This window comes from Anguilla rostrata, chromosome 5 (assembly GCF_018555375.3).
Source record: "Anguilla rostrata isolate EN2019 chromosome 5, ASM1855537v3, whole genome shotgun sequence".
NCBI lineage: Eukaryota > Metazoa > Chordata > Actinopteri > Anguilliformes > Anguillidae > Anguilla > Anguilla rostrata.
In genome coordinates, this window is record NC_057937.1 from 59,452,700 (window position 1) to 59,472,860 (window position 20,161).

General features: G+C 52.0%; 1 protein-coding gene across 13 annotated transcripts in view; it reads left to right on the plus strand.

Annotated features, from left to right (window-relative positions):
- Positions 1–6,104: 6,104 nt before the first annotated feature.
- Positions 6,105–20,161, plus strand: part of LOC135255802 (rap guanine nucleotide exchange factor 2-like) — a 60,103-nt gene continuing 46,046 nt past the window's right edge. For 6 of the 13 annotated variants that reach the window (XM_064337452.1, XM_064337453.1, XM_064337457.1 and 3 more), the window contains exons 1-2: positions 6,106–6,330; positions 11,335–11,352. In XM_064337452.1, coding sequence (XP_064193522.1) covers positions 6,172–6,330; positions 11,335–11,352 — 177 coding nt within the window. In that variant the 5' untranslated portion in view covers positions 6,106–6,171. Of the gene's footprint in view, positions 6,331–11,334; positions 11,353–18,947; positions 19,113–19,322; positions 20,050–20,161 lie in introns of those variants that run through there. The other 7 variants (XM_064337446.1, XM_064337447.1, XM_064337451.1 and 4 more) reach the window with 4 other exon arrangements.

The window sequence follows — 20,161 nt, forward strand, 5'->3', positions numbered from 1 at the left end:
TATGGTTAGGGAGGGTAATAGTTAGGGTAGAGTGGTGTTAGGGTAGAATACTGTTAGGGTAGAGCAGTGTTAAGGTAGAATACTGTTAGGGTAGAGTATTGTTAGAGCAGAGCAGTGTTAGTGTAGCGTATTGTTCGGGTAGAGTGGTATTAGGGTAGAGTAGTGTTAGGGTAGGGTATTATAGGGCAGGAGTACGGAATCTACGGAATCTAAGGCCTTCCTCTAATGTTCATTTTAATCTGAGTGTGGAAGGGAAATGGAGAATGTATCATTTGTTTAACCCTTCGAAGAGCAGGTTTTTTGGAATGTATTTTTCAAAATTGCAAGTCATTGTTCTAGAACTCTTTTGCTTTCAGTTACCAGCAGTGATTGTGACATCAGCATTAGAATGTTCAGCTAAGAAGATTCTAATCACATATTTGTGACCTCACACCTTAACGAGCTGAGAGAGGAGAGGAGACGTGCACACATGCACGCTATGTCTAACCTCTGTGCTCCTGCTCTGTATGTAAACAATGTTTCTGACCAAAAAACTTCTCAGAAAACTCAGATTGTAGCCAGACTGAATTTTGGATCAGCTGGCAGAAAGCGAGACCCTTGAGGAACATGGATCTGCTGCTCCGTTCATATGCAGTAATGTGGATGAGTTCTCACTGCTCAATTCAGATTTACACCTGAGACCTTCCTGTGAGTGAAAGGGCACATTCATATTGACTGGACTACGGCAGGACCAGGAAAGAGATGGTGGCCCTTCGTGGCCATTTCTAGAGCTGCAGAATCATCGTGTGTCGTCACCTCAGGCCGACACGCGGTGATTCTGCAGTTTTAGAAAACACTTTTTTTATTATTTTAGCTGTTCGTTTTCGTCGTCTCCCCAGAGCAGAGACGTTACGGCGAACGTTTGAGCTTTTTCACTGCGGCTGTGCTTTGCTGGCGAGCTGCGTCGCTGGGTGCTTATTTGCCATTGGCTGGCTGGAAGTCCCTTGCTGCTCATGAAAGGGGGAAGCTGTGGTTTCACGCTGGTTCCTCATTGGATTCTGCATGGCGAGGACGCCATTTTGAATTTTAATACTCATAAACCACTGAGCGGCTCTTTCTGGAGTAATCGCTGTCCCTCACCCGAAACAACTTGCTAAATGATCTGTGGGTAAATTTCATGCCAACCTCCGTGGTCCGTGACACCAGCGTTTTATGATCTGGATAAACTGCTTATGGATGAAATTGTCACGAACGTGCTAATAACTGCGGCGCAGGCACTGTGGAAGGTTTGCTCTGCAGACTGGCGTTGTGTCTGTAAGGCTGTCATTTCAGTTGCCCTTGAACAGGGTGCTTTGCATGGGTACACATACAGTAAAATGAGTACTTTTGAAAGGTTTCCCTGGTTACTGGTCTTGATGACCGTTACTAAGCGCAGTAACACTGACGTGCTTCTCACGGTCCTTTGATAAGCATGCAGAGGCATCCCCACTGTCTCTACTCCTCGCTGGATTAATGCCAGTCACTGACAGGGCAATGCCCGCGCTGCCCGTGTGCCCATGCTATAAACAGGCCCCATCTCTGGCTGATATACTCACACTACTGGCAAGCCTCGTTGGTGCCAGTTGTTGGAGGGAATGGAACCCATAACCTTGGAGTTGTACACTGAGCTCTGTGCCCATTATACTACACTGCTGTCATTCAGTCCCGGTGATGGCCGGCAGAGAGATGGAGAAAAGTGTGATCGTTTAATGATAGTTTTTTCGGTTATTATTTGAACCTTGGACCTGTGTGTGACCGTAGGTGTAAATTATAGTGAATGAGGCTCCGGCTGTCCTCTTCAGGAGTCTTGAGTACCGAGGGGAATGATTTTGGCATTTCATGGGTCAGCACCAGCTGTGTGTCAGAGGAGTAATGAGCCAAAATGGCATCTCTGGGGCTTCAGGGTTGCGCTGGCCTCCACAGGAATTATCACATCTCAGTGAAGCTGTGTGTCCCAGTCATGAGCCAAAATGGCATCTCTGGGGCTTAAGGGTTGCGCTGGCCTCCACAGGAATTATCACATCTCAGTGAAGCTGTCTCTCTCAGTCACGAGCCAAAATGGCGTCTCTGCGGTTTATAGATTTTGTTAGTCTTACTGTAGAAATTGTCTCATGTTGATGAAGCTGTGCGTACCAGCCATGAGCCAAAATGGCATCACAGCAGTCTGAACATTGTTCTGGCCTTAGTGTCAGACTTATCACATCTCAATGAAGCTCCAATGTGGCTTCTTCAGTGCAGGTAAATTTTTTGCTTGTTGCTTTGTGCTACATGTAGGCCTAACTGTACTATCATTATAACTCTCATAGGGCAAATGAACGGTCTTGTTATTGTCTTGTTTTTTTCGTGTTACCTGTGGATTTATTAATACAGTCACACAAATGAGTTAAAGTTAATTGACATAATTTACACCGTGTGCGTAATCTTGCGGTAATGTCTGAGAACAACCGACAGGCATACCAGCGAGAATGGCCTATTGTCTTGTAATAAACCAGCTCCCTAGAAGAAACCCACCCCCCCTCCTGCCTCCTCCACCCCCCCCCCCGGGCCTAAGTCTTAATAGAACAGGACAGACAGCCGCAGAGCACCGGATACCTCTCCAGACGAGGGGCGGCATATAATTACTGATGGGATCCACCATCTTGACTCTGAAGGAGCCTGGAGCGTTCTGCAGTGGGAAGTCTCTGCCTCCCCATGCCTCCCTCCCTGTGGAGTGTGGAGGACCTGTCCTCTATGTAGTGTGGAAGAACCGCGCGGCCTCCTGTTGATGTAACCTGTCTTCCTCTGTCGGGGCTTTGAAATCTTCCTCCTGAGTGGGATCGCATTCTTGACTAGGCGTGAGTGAGCACTGGGAGCTTCAGAGCATGTCGTGGAGAGAATGGTCTCTGGCTCTCCCATGCTCTCTCTCTCTCTGTGGAGTTAATTCCCATGTCCTCTCTCTTCTGTGAGTGTACCTCTGTCTCCTCTTCTCTTTCTGTGAGTTGTCCTGTTCTCTCTCCTCTTCTGTCTGAACTCCATGTCTCTCTCTCTCTGCACTTTGGAACTTTCTCATCTCGGCTGGCTCCAGTGCTCGTCTGACCCTAGAAATCGTGTAACACACGCCCGACCAACTGAGCTGGATTGGTTGGGTTGGTTGGTTGGTTGAGTTTGGGTTAAGGTTTGGTTGGGTTGAGTTAGGTTGGGCTGAGGTTGGGCTGGGTTGTGTGTTTGTTGTTTCTTCCCACAGTATGTTCTGAACTGAATGTCAAGGCTGTAATTCTGGAAAGACATCTGGAATTCTTTTTTAAAAAAACATTCGGTGGCTCCAGTTTTTCCCGCAACAATGTGAACAAACAAAACGAAAAACAAAACGAATGTAATTTTATCCTTGTTTGTGTATCGTAAGACAAGGCACATAACTAAAATTAGTGCCTCAGCTTTATGCCAGGAAAAGACGTACTGCAAAGCATTGTGAACAGAGCGTGTGTGGGAAGCGTTTGGAACCCGAGACGCGCGAGTGTGTGGTCTCCTTGTTTTGAGCGAGGACGGGACACCACAGACGTTTCTGGCGTCAGACAGACACCGACGTCGCCCGAACATGCTTCTCGAGGCTCGCAGGGGGCTTCGCTGATGATAATGTTTTTGTGTTTGTGCTGCTGTTCATCTCTGCTCTGTGGTTTTTTTTTTTTTTTTTTTTTTTTTCAGAATTTCTGAAAACACGCCAAAAAATTAAACCTTGATGTAGTTTTGTGTTTTATTCAAACGAAACAGGACCGTGAGGGTTGCTGTTAAGCTGGGACAGATGTTCCTGCAGTGCATGCTGGGTAAATGTGCCGGGGGGGGTTATGGGTAGGACAGTGCACAGCGAGGGTTTCTCCGTCGAGCCAGAGGATGGAAATCGAGCCGGAGGACGGAATGGAGCACTGCCTGTCACTGCATGTTCTTAATTCAGCTAAGACCGCTGATGATGCACAACCCCTTATTTAATACCAGTTTTAAGCTCAATTATTTCCACTTTCTGCTAGAACACACACGTGTGAAGGAAAGCCTGCGCATTGACCACCCTGCACCCTGCAGTCTGTATAATCTGCAGTTATCCTCATTTTTGGAGTTATGGCGCGGTCGAGAGATTACGTTTGCGGTCATGTTTACCTCCCACATCTAGGGTTCCCGGTGCTCTCGAACCCCGGTTCATGCACTTGCCTCCTCGCTGCGAACCGCGTCGGATAAGAGCGCCTGCCAAATGGCAGTGGTGTGATGTGATGCTGTTAGTAAACAGATGCAGTTTGGAATGAGCCTGTCCAGGCCTTGCTGTGCTGAGTGGGAACCTGTTGAATGGTGAGAAGATCGTACTGTCCGGGGGGAGGCTGTTTTTCCCCTTATGACTGACCTGTGTCCTGCCAGGTTTGGGTGTCTGGCCAGGTTTTGGTGTCTGGCCAGTTTTGGGTGTCCCACCAGGTCTGGGTGTCCCACCAGGTTTGGTGTAGGGTGGTTTTGCCCTGACCCCCAGTAGCCGGGGGGCCCCGTTGAATGGGCTGTGGGAAGCTCCTGGCTGACCTGCGCTGCTCTGCTTGTCATTGCTGAACGCGTGCGCTGTTTTACCGGGGATCTGGCTCTGTGCGTTCGAGCCTCACCGTTTATTTATCATGTCTAATTACGCTTCCGTTTGGGCCCGTTCAGAGTCCAGCTGCTTAATGGAGCGCTTGAGATGGGCTTCTGTGGGTAATTTCCCTACGCTGTTATTTTTATTTTTACGGTCACAGTGTTTTACCCCCGTCTATGAGGTTGCGTTTATATTTTCCTGCGCGACGTTTATTTACCGTCTTTAATTATGGCACATTACGGAGCGTTTAAATGGAGGTGTGCCGCTCTACTCTGGAGCCCGTAGTTTAACAGAGCAGCTGAGGTGGATCTCTGTGGGTGATCAGTCATGTTCTTATGCTGTTCTTTTTCACGGTTGCTGCGTGTGAATTTTTCCCCTTTGTCCCGGTGTGAAATTGGGCTGTTCGTGTGCGGGCCCCTTGCACCATCCCCCCCCCCCCCATACCGGGGAGCTCTTGCGTCACCAAACTGCTTTACCAGCAGCCCCCCTCGGCCGTCGCCATGGCAGCCGATAGCTTGCACAGGAAGCAGAAAGAGGCGGAATATGGGTACGCTCTGAGGGAGGCGGGGGGGGGAGCAGGAACCGGCTGCCCAAATCGCGCCCGCTTTACCAGCGCGCACCGTCCGCTCCCGTCCGTCACCACTGGGCTGTGATTGGCTGGGAGACCCACGGCGCTCTGTGTTTTTTAATTAGTAGCTTTTTCTTAGGCTTGCACTACGGGGGGAATTCTCTGAGCGCTCTGCGCGGTATTTGGCGGAGCGGTGCGAGGGGCGGGGTGGGTTCCTCTCTCCCCCCGTCTGATTGGCTGTGGGCTGCGCGGTGTTACCGCTGCCTTTGCGTCCGCGGTACGGCGCGGCGCGGCGGCGGCAGAGACGGGCTGAGTTTGGCGGTTATTTCCGCCAGCTTCGCGCACGCCCTCCTGCCAGCGTCCTCCGTCAGGGGGGGGGGGGGCGGGCAGGGGGAACTATGCACACGTCTCCTCCCTCTCTCTCTCTCTCCCTCCCCGCCTGTCATCCCGGACGCGGCTCGCCCCGAACGGGGAACAGGTGAAGCGCCGTCGCTGTCCTGAGGAAGGGTGGGTGAGCTGGGGGGGTTTGGGGGGGTCGATCTATTTCCAGTCCTCTTTGCTCTGTCGCTTTTCCCTCAGCGTGTCGTCTCGATCAAGCTCCTCGACACGCGCTTCCGAGACACAGCCTGAACAGGCTGCACCTTCTGCACGAGGGAGGAGAAGGAGAGGGGGAAGGAGAAAGAGGGGAGAGAGGAAGAGAGGATAGGGAAAAGGAAAAGAGAGGAGAGAGGGAGAGAGCAAAAGAGAGGGAAGGAAAGGATAGAGGCAGATAGGGAAGGAGAGGATAGAGAGAGAGAGGAGGATAGAGGTAGAGAGATAAGGAGAGGATAGTGGGAGAAAGGAGGAGAGCGAAGCGGAGGAGAGAGTCAGACAGATAAGGAGAGGATAGAGGGAGAGAGGAGGAGAGAGGAGGATAGGGAAGGGGAGGATAGAGACAGAGATAGGAGGGAAATGGCATGCAAATGTGAGCGTGTTGCTCTGTGCGCCCCTGCTGCAGGTGGACTACATGGACGAGAATGAGGAGTACTTCCAGCGCCAGGCGTCCCACAGGCAGTCCCGCAGAAGGTTCCGGAAAATCAACCAGAAGGGCGAGCGGCAGACCATCATCGACACGGTGGACCCGTACCCCGTGGGGAAGCCGCCGTTGCCGCGGGGATATCACACGGTGAGTCGGCCCGCAGGCCCCCGCCCCGCTGCGTGTGGCCTTAAACGGACAGCGCTAGTGTTAGCGTTAGCGTTCGTGTGGTAAAGCCCTTCACCCACTGACATTAATCCCACAGCCAGGACACGGCGGGCAGCTGTGCGCTTCACAGCGCGCTTTATCAGGATAGCTTCTGTCTGTGCTTCTCATCCGTCAGTTTAAGTCTGTTTGTGTTTCTAAAAATATGCACATTCTGCTCCCGAGTTATGCAGTTGTGCGTTTGGTATTGATGTGCGGTGTTGTCATTGTTAATGGCAGTGAGTTAAAACGGTGTATCCTGCCAGATTCCTTCCAGTTGCTGCCATCACAAGTGACACAGACTCCTGACGCCTATGAGAATATGAGAATGTGATGTTTTTAGTTTTATTAATAGTTTGGACGGCTGCTTGTCGTGTAATGGCTCCCGTGCCCTTAACGGAGTGGGGCCGCTTTATGCACCCCGTGGGGGGGGGACTCTGAGGCAGAGCATTCCTTGAAGCTTCACAGCCTTTTTTGGTGCTTGGATGAAATTACGGGTTTTTTGGGGTTGCATCATCTCAGACTCCCGAGACTCCCGTGCGCATGGATGCGGTTCTGCATGACTGCGGTTCTGCATGGACGCGGTTCTGCATGACTGCGGTTCTGCATGGATGCGGTTGTGCATGGATGCGGTTGTGCATGACTGCGGTTCTGCATGGATGCGGTTGTGCATTACTGCGGTTCTGCATGCATGCGGGTCTGCATGGATGCGGGTCTGCATGACTGCGGTCCTTCATGGATGCGGTTCTGCATGACTGCGGTTCTGCATGACTGTGGTTCTGCATTACTGTGGTTCTGCATGACTGCGGTTCTGCATGGACGCGGTTGTACATGACTGCGGTTCTGCATGACTGGTTTTGCATGGATGCAGTTCTGTATAACTGGATGCGGGTCTGCATGACTGTGGTTCTGCATGGATGCGGTTCTGCATTACTGTGGTTCTGCATGACTGTGGTTCTGCATAGATGCGGTTCTGCATGACTGTAGTTCTGCATGACTGCGGTTCTGCATGGATGCGGTTGTGCATGACTGCGGTTCTGCATGGATGCGGTTCTGCATGACTGCGGTTCTGCATGACTAGTTCTGCATGACTGCGGTTCTGCATGGATGCGGTTGTGCATGACTGCGGTTGTGCATGGATGCGGTTGTGCATGACTGCGGTTGTGCATGGATGCGGTTCTGCATGACTGCGGTTCTGCATGACTAGTTCTGCATGACTGCGGTTCTGCATGGATGCGGTTGTGCATGACTGCGGTTCTGCATGGATGCGGTTGTGCATGACTGCGGTTGTGCATGGATGCGGTTGTACATGACTGCGGTTCTGCATGACTGGTTCTGCATGATGCGGTTCTGTATAACTGGATGCGGGTCTGCATTACTGTGGTTCTGCATGGATGCGGTTCTGCATGACTGCGGTTCTGCATGACTGGTTCTGCATGGATGCGGTTCTGTATAACTGGATGCGGGTCTGCATTACTGTGGTTCTGCATGACTGGTTCTGCATGGATGCAGGTCTGCATTACTGTGGTTCTGCATGGATGCGGTTCTGCATGACTGCGGTTCTGCATGGATGCGGTTCTGCATGACTGCGGTTCTGCATGGATGCGGTTCTGCATGACTGCGGTTCTGCATGGATGCGGTTGTACATGACTGCGGTTCTGCATGGATGCAGTTCTGTATAACTGGATGCGGGTCTGCATTACTGTGGTTCTGCATGGATGCGGTTCTGCATGACTGCAGTTCTGCATGACTGCGGTTGTGCATGGATGCGGTTCTGCATGACTGCGGTTCTGCATGGATGCGGTTGTACATGACTGCGGTTCTGCATGACTGGTTCTGCATGGATGCGGTTCTGCATGACTGCGGTTCTGCATGGATGCGGTTGTACATGACTGCGGTTCTGCATGACTGGTTCTGCATGGATGTGGTTCTGCATGACTGCGGTTCTGCATGACTGTGGTTCTGCATGACTGCGGTTCTGCATGAATGCGGGTCTGCATGGATGCGGGTCTGCATTACTGTGGTTCTGCATGGATGCGGTTCTGCATGACTGTGGTTCTGCATGGATGCGGTTCTGCATGACTGCGGTTCTGCATGGACGCGGTTGTACATGACTGCGGTTCTGCATGACTGGTTCTGCATGGATGCAGTTCTGTATAACTGGATGCGGGTCTGCATGACTGTGGTTCTGCATGACTGCGGTTCTGCATGACTGGTTCTGCATGGATGTGGTTCTGCATGACTGCGGTTCTGCATGACTGCGGTTGTACATGACTGCGGTTCTGCATGACTGGTTCTGCATGGATGCAGTTCTGTATAACTGGATGCGGTTGTGCATGACTGCGGTTGTGCATGACTGCGGTTGTGCATGACTGCGGTTGTGCATGACTGCTGTTCTGCATGGCTGCCCGTTCTGCATGACTGCGGTTCTGCATGGCTGCCGTTAAGGCCCTTTGGGGGTGCGCGGGTTTGATCTGTGGAAGCGTGAGCGCGAGGCGTCTCATTAGTGGCCCGTAGGTGCAGGTCGTGCGGTCCTTATAAAGTCAGCATTCGCTTATTTGCTCTGTTACAATGGAGTAGAAAAGAAAACGCAGCCAGACGTCACTGATCCTAATGGCCGCTCGCGTTACTCTGCAAACAGAACGCTGAACTTTCTCACGGCCCCGTCGTGCACACGTAGAGTGAATGGTTTTTTTTTGTTCTGTGCTGCACGCAAAAAAATCCAGCGAAGGGAAAAATCGAGATTGTCGATCTGACGAGGAAGTGGCTTGATGTAAATCACCGTGAGTTTTGTGTTCGTGAACGGGGAAGTGCGGTGAACAAAGGGGGAGGAGGACACGACAGGTCGCGTGTGAAGACGCTTACGAGAATCACACTCCGCTTCCCGCAGCCGCTGGCTGATCGCGAGTTTCGGCTTAAAGCCCGCTCTGACGCGGACGCCGCGTTTACCCAGCGACGGGGGCCAGGTGCGTCCGCGTTGAGTTTGCACGGCTGTGTGTGCCGTTAAATATTTAAGCAAAATAAGAGGCGGAGAAGGATGATAACTTTGAGGGACTGATCGGAACATAAAGGAGCAGAATATGGGCCACTAATAAGATGTGTGTCCGAATGCATTCTGTGGCTTGTGCCCCCCCCCAAAATAAAGAAGAAGAGCATGCTTCTGGCACTGAGGTGCGGAGGGCAGTCTGAGGCCTGCTCAGGAAGGCGTTAGCTCGCTCCCGGGGGGGTCACTGCTCTCAAAGCGCTCGAGGCCCGCAGCGGTAACACGATCAGCGCCTGCTGCCCACCGTTACCGCTGAGGCTGCTGGGATACCCTCGACGACCTCACAATGGCGTGAGATCTGATTGGAAAAGGCCGTCATTCGCTCAGAACAACTCGTAACAATCCACGTTTTTGTCCATAGGCTTGCGTTGGGTTTTTTTTCTTGCGCTGAATGTTGGATTTACTGCACTGTGGGGGTCTGCTTTGATTTACTGAATCCTGAAGAGTTTGGGTCACTGCCATAACTTCAAAGGTTCAAGTGTGTCTGTCCCCTGTCTTCGTGATTTACACACACACACACACACACACACACACACACACACACACACACACACACACACACACACACACACACACACACACACACACACACACACACACACAGACATACACACACACACACACACACACACACACACACACACACACACACACACACACACACACAAGCACACACGCACGCACGTCCATGCGGGTCTGCAAACACGACAGCCATACTGCAGTCAAATTCCTTCTCCTCCTCTGTTTTTATTTATGTAGTTATGGTACGCGAGCCATCCATCAAGATCCGTGTGAGGGGCCTGACTGCCTCCCATGCGATGAATTCTTTATATCAAAGCCTGCAGTTATATGGATCTGTCTGAGTCGGCTGCTCCTAACACGCAGCCCCCCCCCACCCCCCACCCCCCCCCCCCCCTCAGACGCATGTCTTAATACTGCCTGCGTTAGCAGAACTGTGAGGACGTAAGACCAAGCGTTCTGTCTGCAGGCCCAGTTCCTCACGCTTCCTCACGTCTGCCCATGTCCCTTTGGAAGCAGATTAATTACAATAATGTGCCTTTTTAGTGTTAATCTGGGGAGCCCTTTGGGTGTTTTATTTTGGGGTGGGGGGGGGGTTACAGTTCCCCTCCATCTGGGCCTTCATTATAGAGGGTCTATAGAGCTGCTTGAGTGTCGATAACCCCCCCCCCCCCACAAGACTTCGCCCAAATCCTTCCCTCACGATGCTTGGTGCTCACGATGGCAAACAATTAGAAACGGGCCCAAACCAAAAAACTCACCCCCCCTTCCCCAAGGGGAGAACCGTTCCACTGTGCTGTGTATCGTCTACAGCTGGAGATTTCGTCCTGTTTTGATCAGCTGTTCTCAGATCTCTCTGATGTTGGTCTTTTAAAGTGTAATTCATGGTGTGCCTGCATCGGCTTGATAAAGAGTGGAAATGCTTCTCACTCAAACGCATACACTCTGACACACACGCAGCGCACTCATGCTCTCACACACACACACACACATACACACATCTTTCGCACACACACACACACACACACACACACACACACACACACACACACGAAGCGCACTCATGCTCACACATACACATACACACATCTTTCGCACACACACACACTTTCCCTCACGCACACATGCATACTCTCTCTCTTTCTCTCTCCTCTCTCTCCCTTTCTCTCTCTCTCTCTCTCTCTCTCTCTCTCGCTCTCTTTCTCTCCCCCTCCTCAGTTTGCATGAGTCACACAGCTCAATCTGTTGCAGGGCACATTAATGCTTGGAGCGCAGTTCTGGTAATCTCAAGTCGGGGAATGAAATGTGGCGTGTGGGATAATGCTCATCTGTTTCTTTTCTCTTTTTCTTTTTCCTTTGGTGGCCGGTCATTTCATTCTGGCTCACAGGAAAGCTCTAAATCACAGGTAACTGGAGCCCGTTCTGTGTGCGCTAACCCCGCCCCTTCCTGTGTGTGTCTGCTGTTTCCGTGCCGACAGTAACTCCACTGTTTGTGTGTTTGTCTTGCTTGCTTGTTCGTCCCCTCCCTTTGTCACGGCTCAAATGTGAGAGGAATGGTGTGTGGTCTTCCTTTGTGTCTCTTTACCCTAATTTCTCAATTTGGGGATGAAGGCCAGTAAAACATGAATTTGAGGGGGGGGGGTTTGATTGGATATATCAACGCTTCTGTCAAGGGTTGTCTGTCTGTCTGTCTAGTCTTTGGTGTGTGTCAGTGGGGCTCATTTTTACATTGGGCTCATTTTTGCTCAGTTTGTTCTATAAGCTGCTCTTGAAATGAAATCTGGATGTGCAGGTGTGTGTAGACATCAGATAACTGTCCTGAAATGCATTCTGCTTGTGAAGATGTGTGTAGGCATCAGACAACTGTCCTGAAATGCATTCTGCTTGTGAAGATGTGTGTAGGCATCAGATAACTGTCCTGAAATGCATTCTGCTTGTGAAGATGTGTGTAGGCATCGGATAACTGTCCTGAAATGCATTCTGCTTGTGAAGATGTGTGTAGGCATCGGATAACTGTCCTGAAATGCATTCTGCTTGTGAAGATGTGTGTAGGCATCGGATAACTGTCCTGAAATGCATTCTGCTTGTGAAGATGTGTGTAGGCATCAGATAACTGTCCTGAAATGCATTCTGCTTGTGAAGATGTATGTAGGCATCAGACAACTGTCCTGAAATGCATTCTGCTTGTGAAGATGTGTGTAGGCATCAGATAACTGTCCTGAAGTGAAATATGCGTGTGCAGGTGTGTGCAGACATCAGAAGACTGCCGTCATGCTCAGGAGGTGTGCTCAGTATCTAAGGCCGCGTTCAGTCTGAGGCACAGGCCTCTGCACAGGCTTTGATGGGTGCAGTCTTGTAGACCTGCGCTGTGCAGAAATGCCTTTGAAAGGAGTCCACAGGCTGGCTGAGGAGGAGGCTGTCTGAATTCCCTGTCATGTGCCACCTTCTCAAATGCCAGCCCGTGCCTGAGCACGGAAGCCTGGATTAGGAAAAGCGTTTTCTCGCTCTCTCTCTCTCTCTCTTTCTGATGGGTGTCGGGTTTAATCTTCCCAATGCTGAGGTTTCTGCAATATGCCTTTATCTGGTCACACACACATGCACACACAGACACATATACACACACTCACACACCCACACACACGCACACACTTACACTCACACACACACACACACATGCATACACACACACACACACACACACTCATACACACACATATGCACACACACATACTCTCATACATACACACACTCACACACTCACGCACACACACACTCACACACCCACACACATGCACACACACACACACTCACACACCCACACAACCACACACCCACACACATGCACACGCACACACTCACACTCACACACACACACACATGCATACACACACACACACACTCATACACACACACATATGCACACACACATACTCTCATACATACACACACACACTCACACACTCACGCACACACACACACACACACACAGATGAATAAACGGTCTGATGTGTGCGAGAGAGGGAGCTCTCTCTCTCTCTGAGGCGTTTGCCTGGTGCGAGGCGGCGGCGGCAGGAGGTTATTTTTAGCTGCTCTCTCTCCTCGGGGGCTGAAGATGCTCGTCCGCGGTGCGCAGAAAGAATAAGAAGCTCTCTGCCGAGGCGTGTGCCATCCACCGGAGCCCCCAAAACGCCTCTAAGGCAGGGCAGCGTGCCGCCCCTCGAACCCGCGCCGGCGCCCGGACACGGGCGACGGGACCGCGGTTTACGGCTCGCCGAGATTTACGGGCCCCGCTGCATTGTGGGAGCGAACGGGGTCATTACGCGGCGGTGGAGCGGACGGCGGTGGAGCGCCGCGTTTCACCGGTCAGAGATTCGCGGTGAACGCAGCGAGCGACGTTTATTGGGCCGTCCGCGTAAAGGCGCTTTAAATCCGCTCTCTGTTAAAGGTCCTGAGTTATGGATGCCGGTGACGAGGCTAAAAATAAGATTTATATCGGCGTGCTGGAGAGTGGCGTTTGTGTTACTGAACGCGTGCTTTCATTTTCCTAGCGTATGAGCTGTGTGTTCCTGGTCCTGGTCCTACTGTTCACCTCGATTTCACTGGGTAGTATTGAGCTGGGACCGGCAATCCCGCTGATCGATGATGAGTGGTGTTCGCACGGAAAAATGTTCTGCGGACACTTAATAAAGCCTGTGAAGAAGAAGGCCTGCTAACGTTCAGCTCAGAGACCGCGGCGTCCACGGGCGTCCTTCCGGCGACGATCCCTGTAGGTTTAGCGGCAACGCGACGCCATCGAACGAAAACGGGAATCTGAAAGGGAGGCGGAATGTAAATGGGGCCCCTACAGAGAGATCGGCCCCTATTTATGGCTCCGGAAAAGTTTTCGAAATTGAAGCGCGTCGAAAAAAGCTCCGTGGTCGTATATATATATATATATATATATCTGCTGAGCGCAACAGCGATTTAACGGCCCTTTTTCCTCCTTACCTCCTGTGGGCCCGGGATGGCCGAGCAGACGCTTTCCCTGGGTTTTTATTTCCCCCACGGGAGCCCGTTTGGCGGGGCGAGCGCCTGAGCGTGCAGCTTCCCGGCGGAAAGGGCTCCTCAGCGGCCTCTGCAGAAAAGCTTGGCCCCGCCCCTCTCTCCCCCCCGGCGGTGCCAGACCGTGACTAACGCCGCCGATGGAGCTCTATTTTCTGCCGATGATGTCACTGAGCCCTCCCGCCACTCTGTGCCGCGATACACCGTCCCCCCCCTGGGAGACGGCCTAAGTGCACCGTGTGATGCGCGGGGACAGCCGACGGCTTGGGTGGTGGCGGGGGGGGGGGTCTTATGCGGTGTAGGTGACCCCGGTTTGACCTCCGTGTCACGCTTTTAACCCCCCTGTTCTCCAGCGCTCACTGGGCACGCTCGGGCTTATCGCGTGACGAGTCTCTCCTTCAGAATAAAAGCGTGCAGATGCGCAGTAAGAGCGCGGGGCTCGGTCCAGGAATCCCTGGCGGTTCCCCGGGCTCTCTCTACTGCGCCCGGGGACACGGCCTGTCGTCGCTGCGCTGAAATTCACGGATTACTCGCTCGACAGATGCTCTCAGCCGACTCTCAGCGACTTAAAAGCGCACTCCGCTGATAATGGCCTTGTGGACACTTGCCTGGGCTTCAGGGGTTTTATTTTCATGCAGGCGATCCTTAAACTGGCAAAAATAAATAAAGTTCTTGGAAATTAGCTTTTGTGCAAGTGTGTCTTAACAGCTTTCCAGAGGTGGAATCACAGAGTGTAGGATGTTTATGTTGCACATTACTTCAGTGACAAAAATTGCCTTTGGATTTTCAGCAGAAATTGATTTTTTGAGTGCTGTTTGTGGCAAAATTGAGGTTGCAGGTAATGCGGAGATGTATTTGGAGTACTTTAACCATTTGGACACCAGTAAAATCCTTCCATTACATCACCACTTTCCACTGTGATTTGAGTGTTTTGCTGAAACTCTCAGCGAACCTGCAGGAGATTTTACTGCCATCCAAAGAGCTGAAGTATTTAAAGTGGGTTCCTGGCACAGGGGTGGTGTGCAGAACAGCTCTGCTGTCCAATGCCAGCGCCAGTGAACCCTGCCTAAAAATGCCTTTACAATACATTACATTACAGCCATCTTATGTCTTATCCAGAGCGACTTACACTTTTTACATAGTGTTTACATTGCATCCAGTTATACAGCTGGATATACACTGATGCAATGCAGGCTAAGTACCTTACTCAAGGGTACAACAGCAGTGTGCTACCTGGGAATGGAACCTGCGACCTTTAGGTTACAAGACCAGCTCCTTACCCACTGTACTACACCGCTGACCTTTAGTGAAGGTGTGTTCTATGTGAGCAGGTCCCAGGGGTCAGACCTGGCTTGGGGGCTCCCCCCCCCATCCTGATGTTTTGAGTGGGAGGGGCAGGGCGGGGCAAGTGAGCAGGTGCTGTAGCTGCACCTGTTTGGCAGCCCCTCTGGCCAGGTGTATGGGTCTGTGGACAGGTGAGCAGTACAGGTGAGCGGTACTGGTGGGGAGGGCAGCACTTTTCCTCCTCACCCTTGGGGTGGCGGGGGTCTCTTTCCTCTAGGGGGGGGGTCGGGGGATTACCGCCTTGCCGTCGGTGTTTGGACAGGAAATCCAGGTCTGTGGGCGTGCGCTGCTGCGTGGGAACTTCACCACGAGGCGGGGGGGGGGGCTGGTGGGTGGTTTGTGGGCGGCGTGTTCCCAATGCCGCTCCCGCTGCCCCGCTAGAGAGAGAGCGGCTCAGGAGAGACGCGGCGCTGTGCTTTACCCCGCCGACTCCGGGCTCTTTGGCATGCGCGCCCGCGTTCCCTCCCTCCCCGCGGCGGACACCATCGATTTCTCCTGAAACGGGTCCAGAGGCGTTGATTAACCAACTCATTTTCCCATGATGCCGTGCTCCTGGGGAGCGGGAAACGCTGGCAGGCTGCAGAGCTGGCGGGCTGCGGGCGGGGAGCCGGTGCCGGTCGGATACTTCACCACACGTTTCCCAAGGTCTATTTCTCACTGGGTTAGCTGCGCTTTAGTAGGCTGAATGTGCTGAGATGGCGACTGCTCTGTTGGCACTGATCTGCGGGCTGTTTAAACCTGCTGAGATGGTCTACGCATCGCAGTATTGTATTTATCCTGCGTCGATTTTATCGTGCCGGGAAATGGGAAAAGTATCACGGAGTTGCAAATGGTAGCGTATGGGGGGGGGGGGATGCAGACCCCTGATGGTAGAATATGCTTTTTTTTTTTAATGTGTGCTTCATAGGTGAAATACTGATGTTTTAGTAGTAGTACAGAACTTTCCGGATACATGTCCCTTTACGATAATAAGGTTCTGGCCCTACTTTCCGATTAATAATAACTTGGGACAAATTGGGACAAATCACTCTTTCCCACCAGAACACAGTAGTTGCAATAGGTGTTGATTTTTCATCCAGTGACTGCCCATGTGCCGGTTCGCTAAGTCATTGGGTCATTGTGTAGTATGATGGCTAAGGAGTTGGTCTTAAAGGTTACAAGCCAGAAGGTTGTATTTGGACATTAGCATTTTGTGGACCAATCAGGGACAGTTTGCATCGCTGCACCTCACTTGGGAGGGCGGGGTCTCACGCGCTTAGTAATGGCTCGGGACTGTCAATCACTCTGTGCCCGGGCCCGACCCAGACTTCATGACCATATAAGGCCTTCCTCCTTTTTCCCCACTGCATTGTCTCTGGCTCCAATTTGTACAAAATGGCGGCACGAAAATCCTTTTTGCAAGCCCATGGAAAGCCAGTGGGTGACGTCACAGTCACTTACAGTCTGTGGTGGAAACACTGATCCCTCAGGCTGTGCTACACCTTTTCAGGAGTCCGTATTAATAAATCGGAGAGAGGCATTTTTATTATTATTATAATACGGCCTTTGGAGATTGCGTGTGCATAAATAATAATCCCCTGCGGCTTGGCTCGATTAATGTTTTACCTCAGTGCTATAAACAAACCATTGAGGGGAGATATAATAGTCACACTTATGCAAATGAGGATGGTAGTGATGTCACACTAACTGAGTGTCTGTTTGAAGTCTGGCGTGAATACACATCCTTCAACAATCAAAACAGCCGTCGAAACTGCAGGCTCTCTGTAGGAAGTGTCATTTAACTTGCAGTGTTCAAAAAGCAAATAGACGGGTGGATGCGCCAAGACGTCCTGTTTGGATGGAATTGCTGTTGTACAGGTTGTTGCTTTGGCCTCACTCTTGCGGGAACAGTGAGAGCAGTTGATATGAATGCCTTTTCCTGCTCCTACTGATTCTACCCTTGTAATTGGTGCTCTGTTTCCCCCACATTAGCCACGCCCACTTATTGACAGTGTCCCACATTAGCCACGCCCACTTACTTATTGACAGGGAATCCCACATTAGCCACGCCCACTGACTTATTGACAGTGTGTCCCACATTAGCCACGCCCACTGAGTTATTGACAGTGTCCCACATTAGCCACGCCCACTGAGTTATTGACAGTGTCCCACATTAGCCACGCCCACTGACTTATTGACAGTGTGTCCCACATTAGCCACGCCCACTGAGCTATTGACAGTGTCCCCCACATTAGCTACGCCCACTGAGCTATTGACAGTGTCTCCCACATTAGCCACGCCCACAGAGTTATTGACAGTGCGTTTTGGATAAGTTTGGACACCCCTGGTGTGGATCATACGCAGCTCACGTGTTCTGCATTGTTTTGGGACGATGCGTCGGATCCAGACGCCTGTCCCTTTAAAACGCAGGCGTGTGCTGAACCTGTGCTGCAGGCAGGGGTAACATGCTGAGATGCTTCAGCGCAGTGAACAGCAGAGCTACAGGTGTGACCAGGCCGAGCCGCCCCCCCCCCCCGCATCCCCCCCCCCCACGAGCAATTTACCTGCGAACGACCGCATTTCCATACGTCCACATGGCCCTACTCAATGGCTCTGGGCTGATGAATTTGCATGACTTTCAGTTTGGCTCGGCCCCAGGGGGGAGGGAAGGAGGGGGGGGGGGTTGCCACGGGAAGCACTGTTTGTTCTGCGGCTTAATCCCCCTGTGGGCCTGCCGGTGAGCGGAGCGCTCTGCTCGGAGAGACGTCTCCCGCCATCGTTCATATCCCGCCATAGCCGCGCGCTAACAGCGCTAACGAGCTCTGCCGGGCGATAGCGGTCCGAGCTGGGGAGGCGTGTCCTGGCGTGTGCGTGCGCGTGTGCGTGTGCGTGTGCACGCTTCTGAGCGCAGAACTCTCTGATCGCGCGGCGTGAACACGAGGGGGGAGCCCGTTTCCTGGACGCCGGCCAATCAGGCGAAGGCTCCCGTCCGTCTCGCCGACTCCTGCTTTCATCAGCTGAATCAGTGGCCTGGGCCTCAGAGAGGAGAGAGAGAGAGAGACACTGAGAGGACAGGGAGAGAGAGAGAGAGAGGTGGGAAGGAGGGAGAGAGAGAGACTGAGGACAGGGAGAGAGAGAGAGACTCAGGTTGGGCCCGGTTCTGCAGAAGAGGGGCAGAGAGAGAGGGAGAGAGAGAGAGAGACTGAGAGGACAGGGAGAGAGAGAGGGAGAGAGACACTGAGAGGACAGGAGAGGAGGGAGGAGGGGGAGAGAGAGACTGAGAGGAAGGAGGAGCAGGAGGGGGAAGGAAGAGAGAGAGACTGAGAGGAAGGAGAGGAGCTGAGGAGGAAGAGAGAGAGAGACTGAGAGGAGAGAGAGAGAGAGACTGAGAGGAGCTAGAGAGACTGAGAGGACAGGGAGAGAGAGAGAGAGGGGGAAGGAGAGAGAGAAGCAGAAACAGACTGACATGGAGCGATAGGGGAAATGGGAATGCAGTTACATCACTGCCCCAGCCCACAGTTATGCCAGTGTAGTCTCCTCGCCCGGTGGCTGGGCTTGGCCTGCTCTGAGCTGGACCAGAGGCGCGTTTATCCCCAGGGCCCTGCAGTCTGAAGCTGGCTGTGTACGTTCATTTTTTCCCTCTCTATTTTGTATGTATAGTTTTTTAAAATTATTTTTTTATTTATATTTTTTATTCTGCTTCCTCCCTTCTGAGGAGGACGCCTTCTCTCCTACCACCCAGGAAATGGCTTTTCTCGTTCGTTGCTATGCCAACTGCCTGCCTCCCTTGTCTTCCTCTAAAGTAAGCATGGTAATGGCATTACTTTCGCCGGGCTTGTTGTGTTGGGGGGGGGGGGTGCTTATGTGCTTCTCTTCATCGCGAACATTAGCGGAATGTCTATTACCATCTGTAATTGCTCTTTAAGACCCAGCCGTGATTGAAGAGGGAGGGTGGGGGTGGCACGCCGGCGCTCAAATTGTGTAGCAAACCGTCAATCAGTGTCAAACTGAGCTGGATTAATTGTGGCGACTGGGCGCGCTGAGCAGCAGCCATCAGCGAGCATACACTAGGCGTCATTAACGGCGAGGGAGGAGGTCCCTATTGACATAGTCTGCCCCTTTTTTCCCTTTATCGTCCCCCCTCCCTTAAGCTATAAATGAAATGGGAGTGTTAACAATGCCAGGCTGTTTGCCGTCGGTGGTTTCTCGTGCCAGACTAATCTAATACCGCATCATGCTTTTTTGGGGGAGTGTGTGTGCGCGAGCGAACGAAAGCGCGTGAGTGTGCTGTCAGCCATTTTATCGTATATTCTTTAAAAAAACATTCAGCTGATGTGTATAAATACCGTGGATACATTTGTTGCACCAAATGTAAGATAATGTCCTCTGCGTGCTTTTGATATCTATTTTTTTCCGTTGTTGAAATACGGAGACAGGCTGTGCTTACTGGAAAGTGGAGTGATGTTCCGTTTGACGTTTGAGTCTGTGAGCGGCGACGACTCTCCCAGCTGTGGCGTCTTCAGCCGGACAGGCTGACTGCACACGGCGAGGCACAAGGAGGGGACAGGGGGAGATAGCACGAGAGAAAGCGAGAGAGAAAGAGGAGAGCGAACGAACGAGCGAGCGAGAGAGAGACGAACCAGGATGTTAAAATTCAGGACGGTCCACATTTTTTCATTATGAAACCATTAGCGATCTCTGCCAACCATGGAGTCTTGGGCCAACAAGATAAAAACGCCGTAAGTATCGAAGCGCCGTTTATTTATGAGCATTTAGCTGGGTAATATAACGATGTGTTGTAAAAAGCGCCGCATAATGGTCGCGAATTGATTTCTTTGCTCTGGTGCGTAG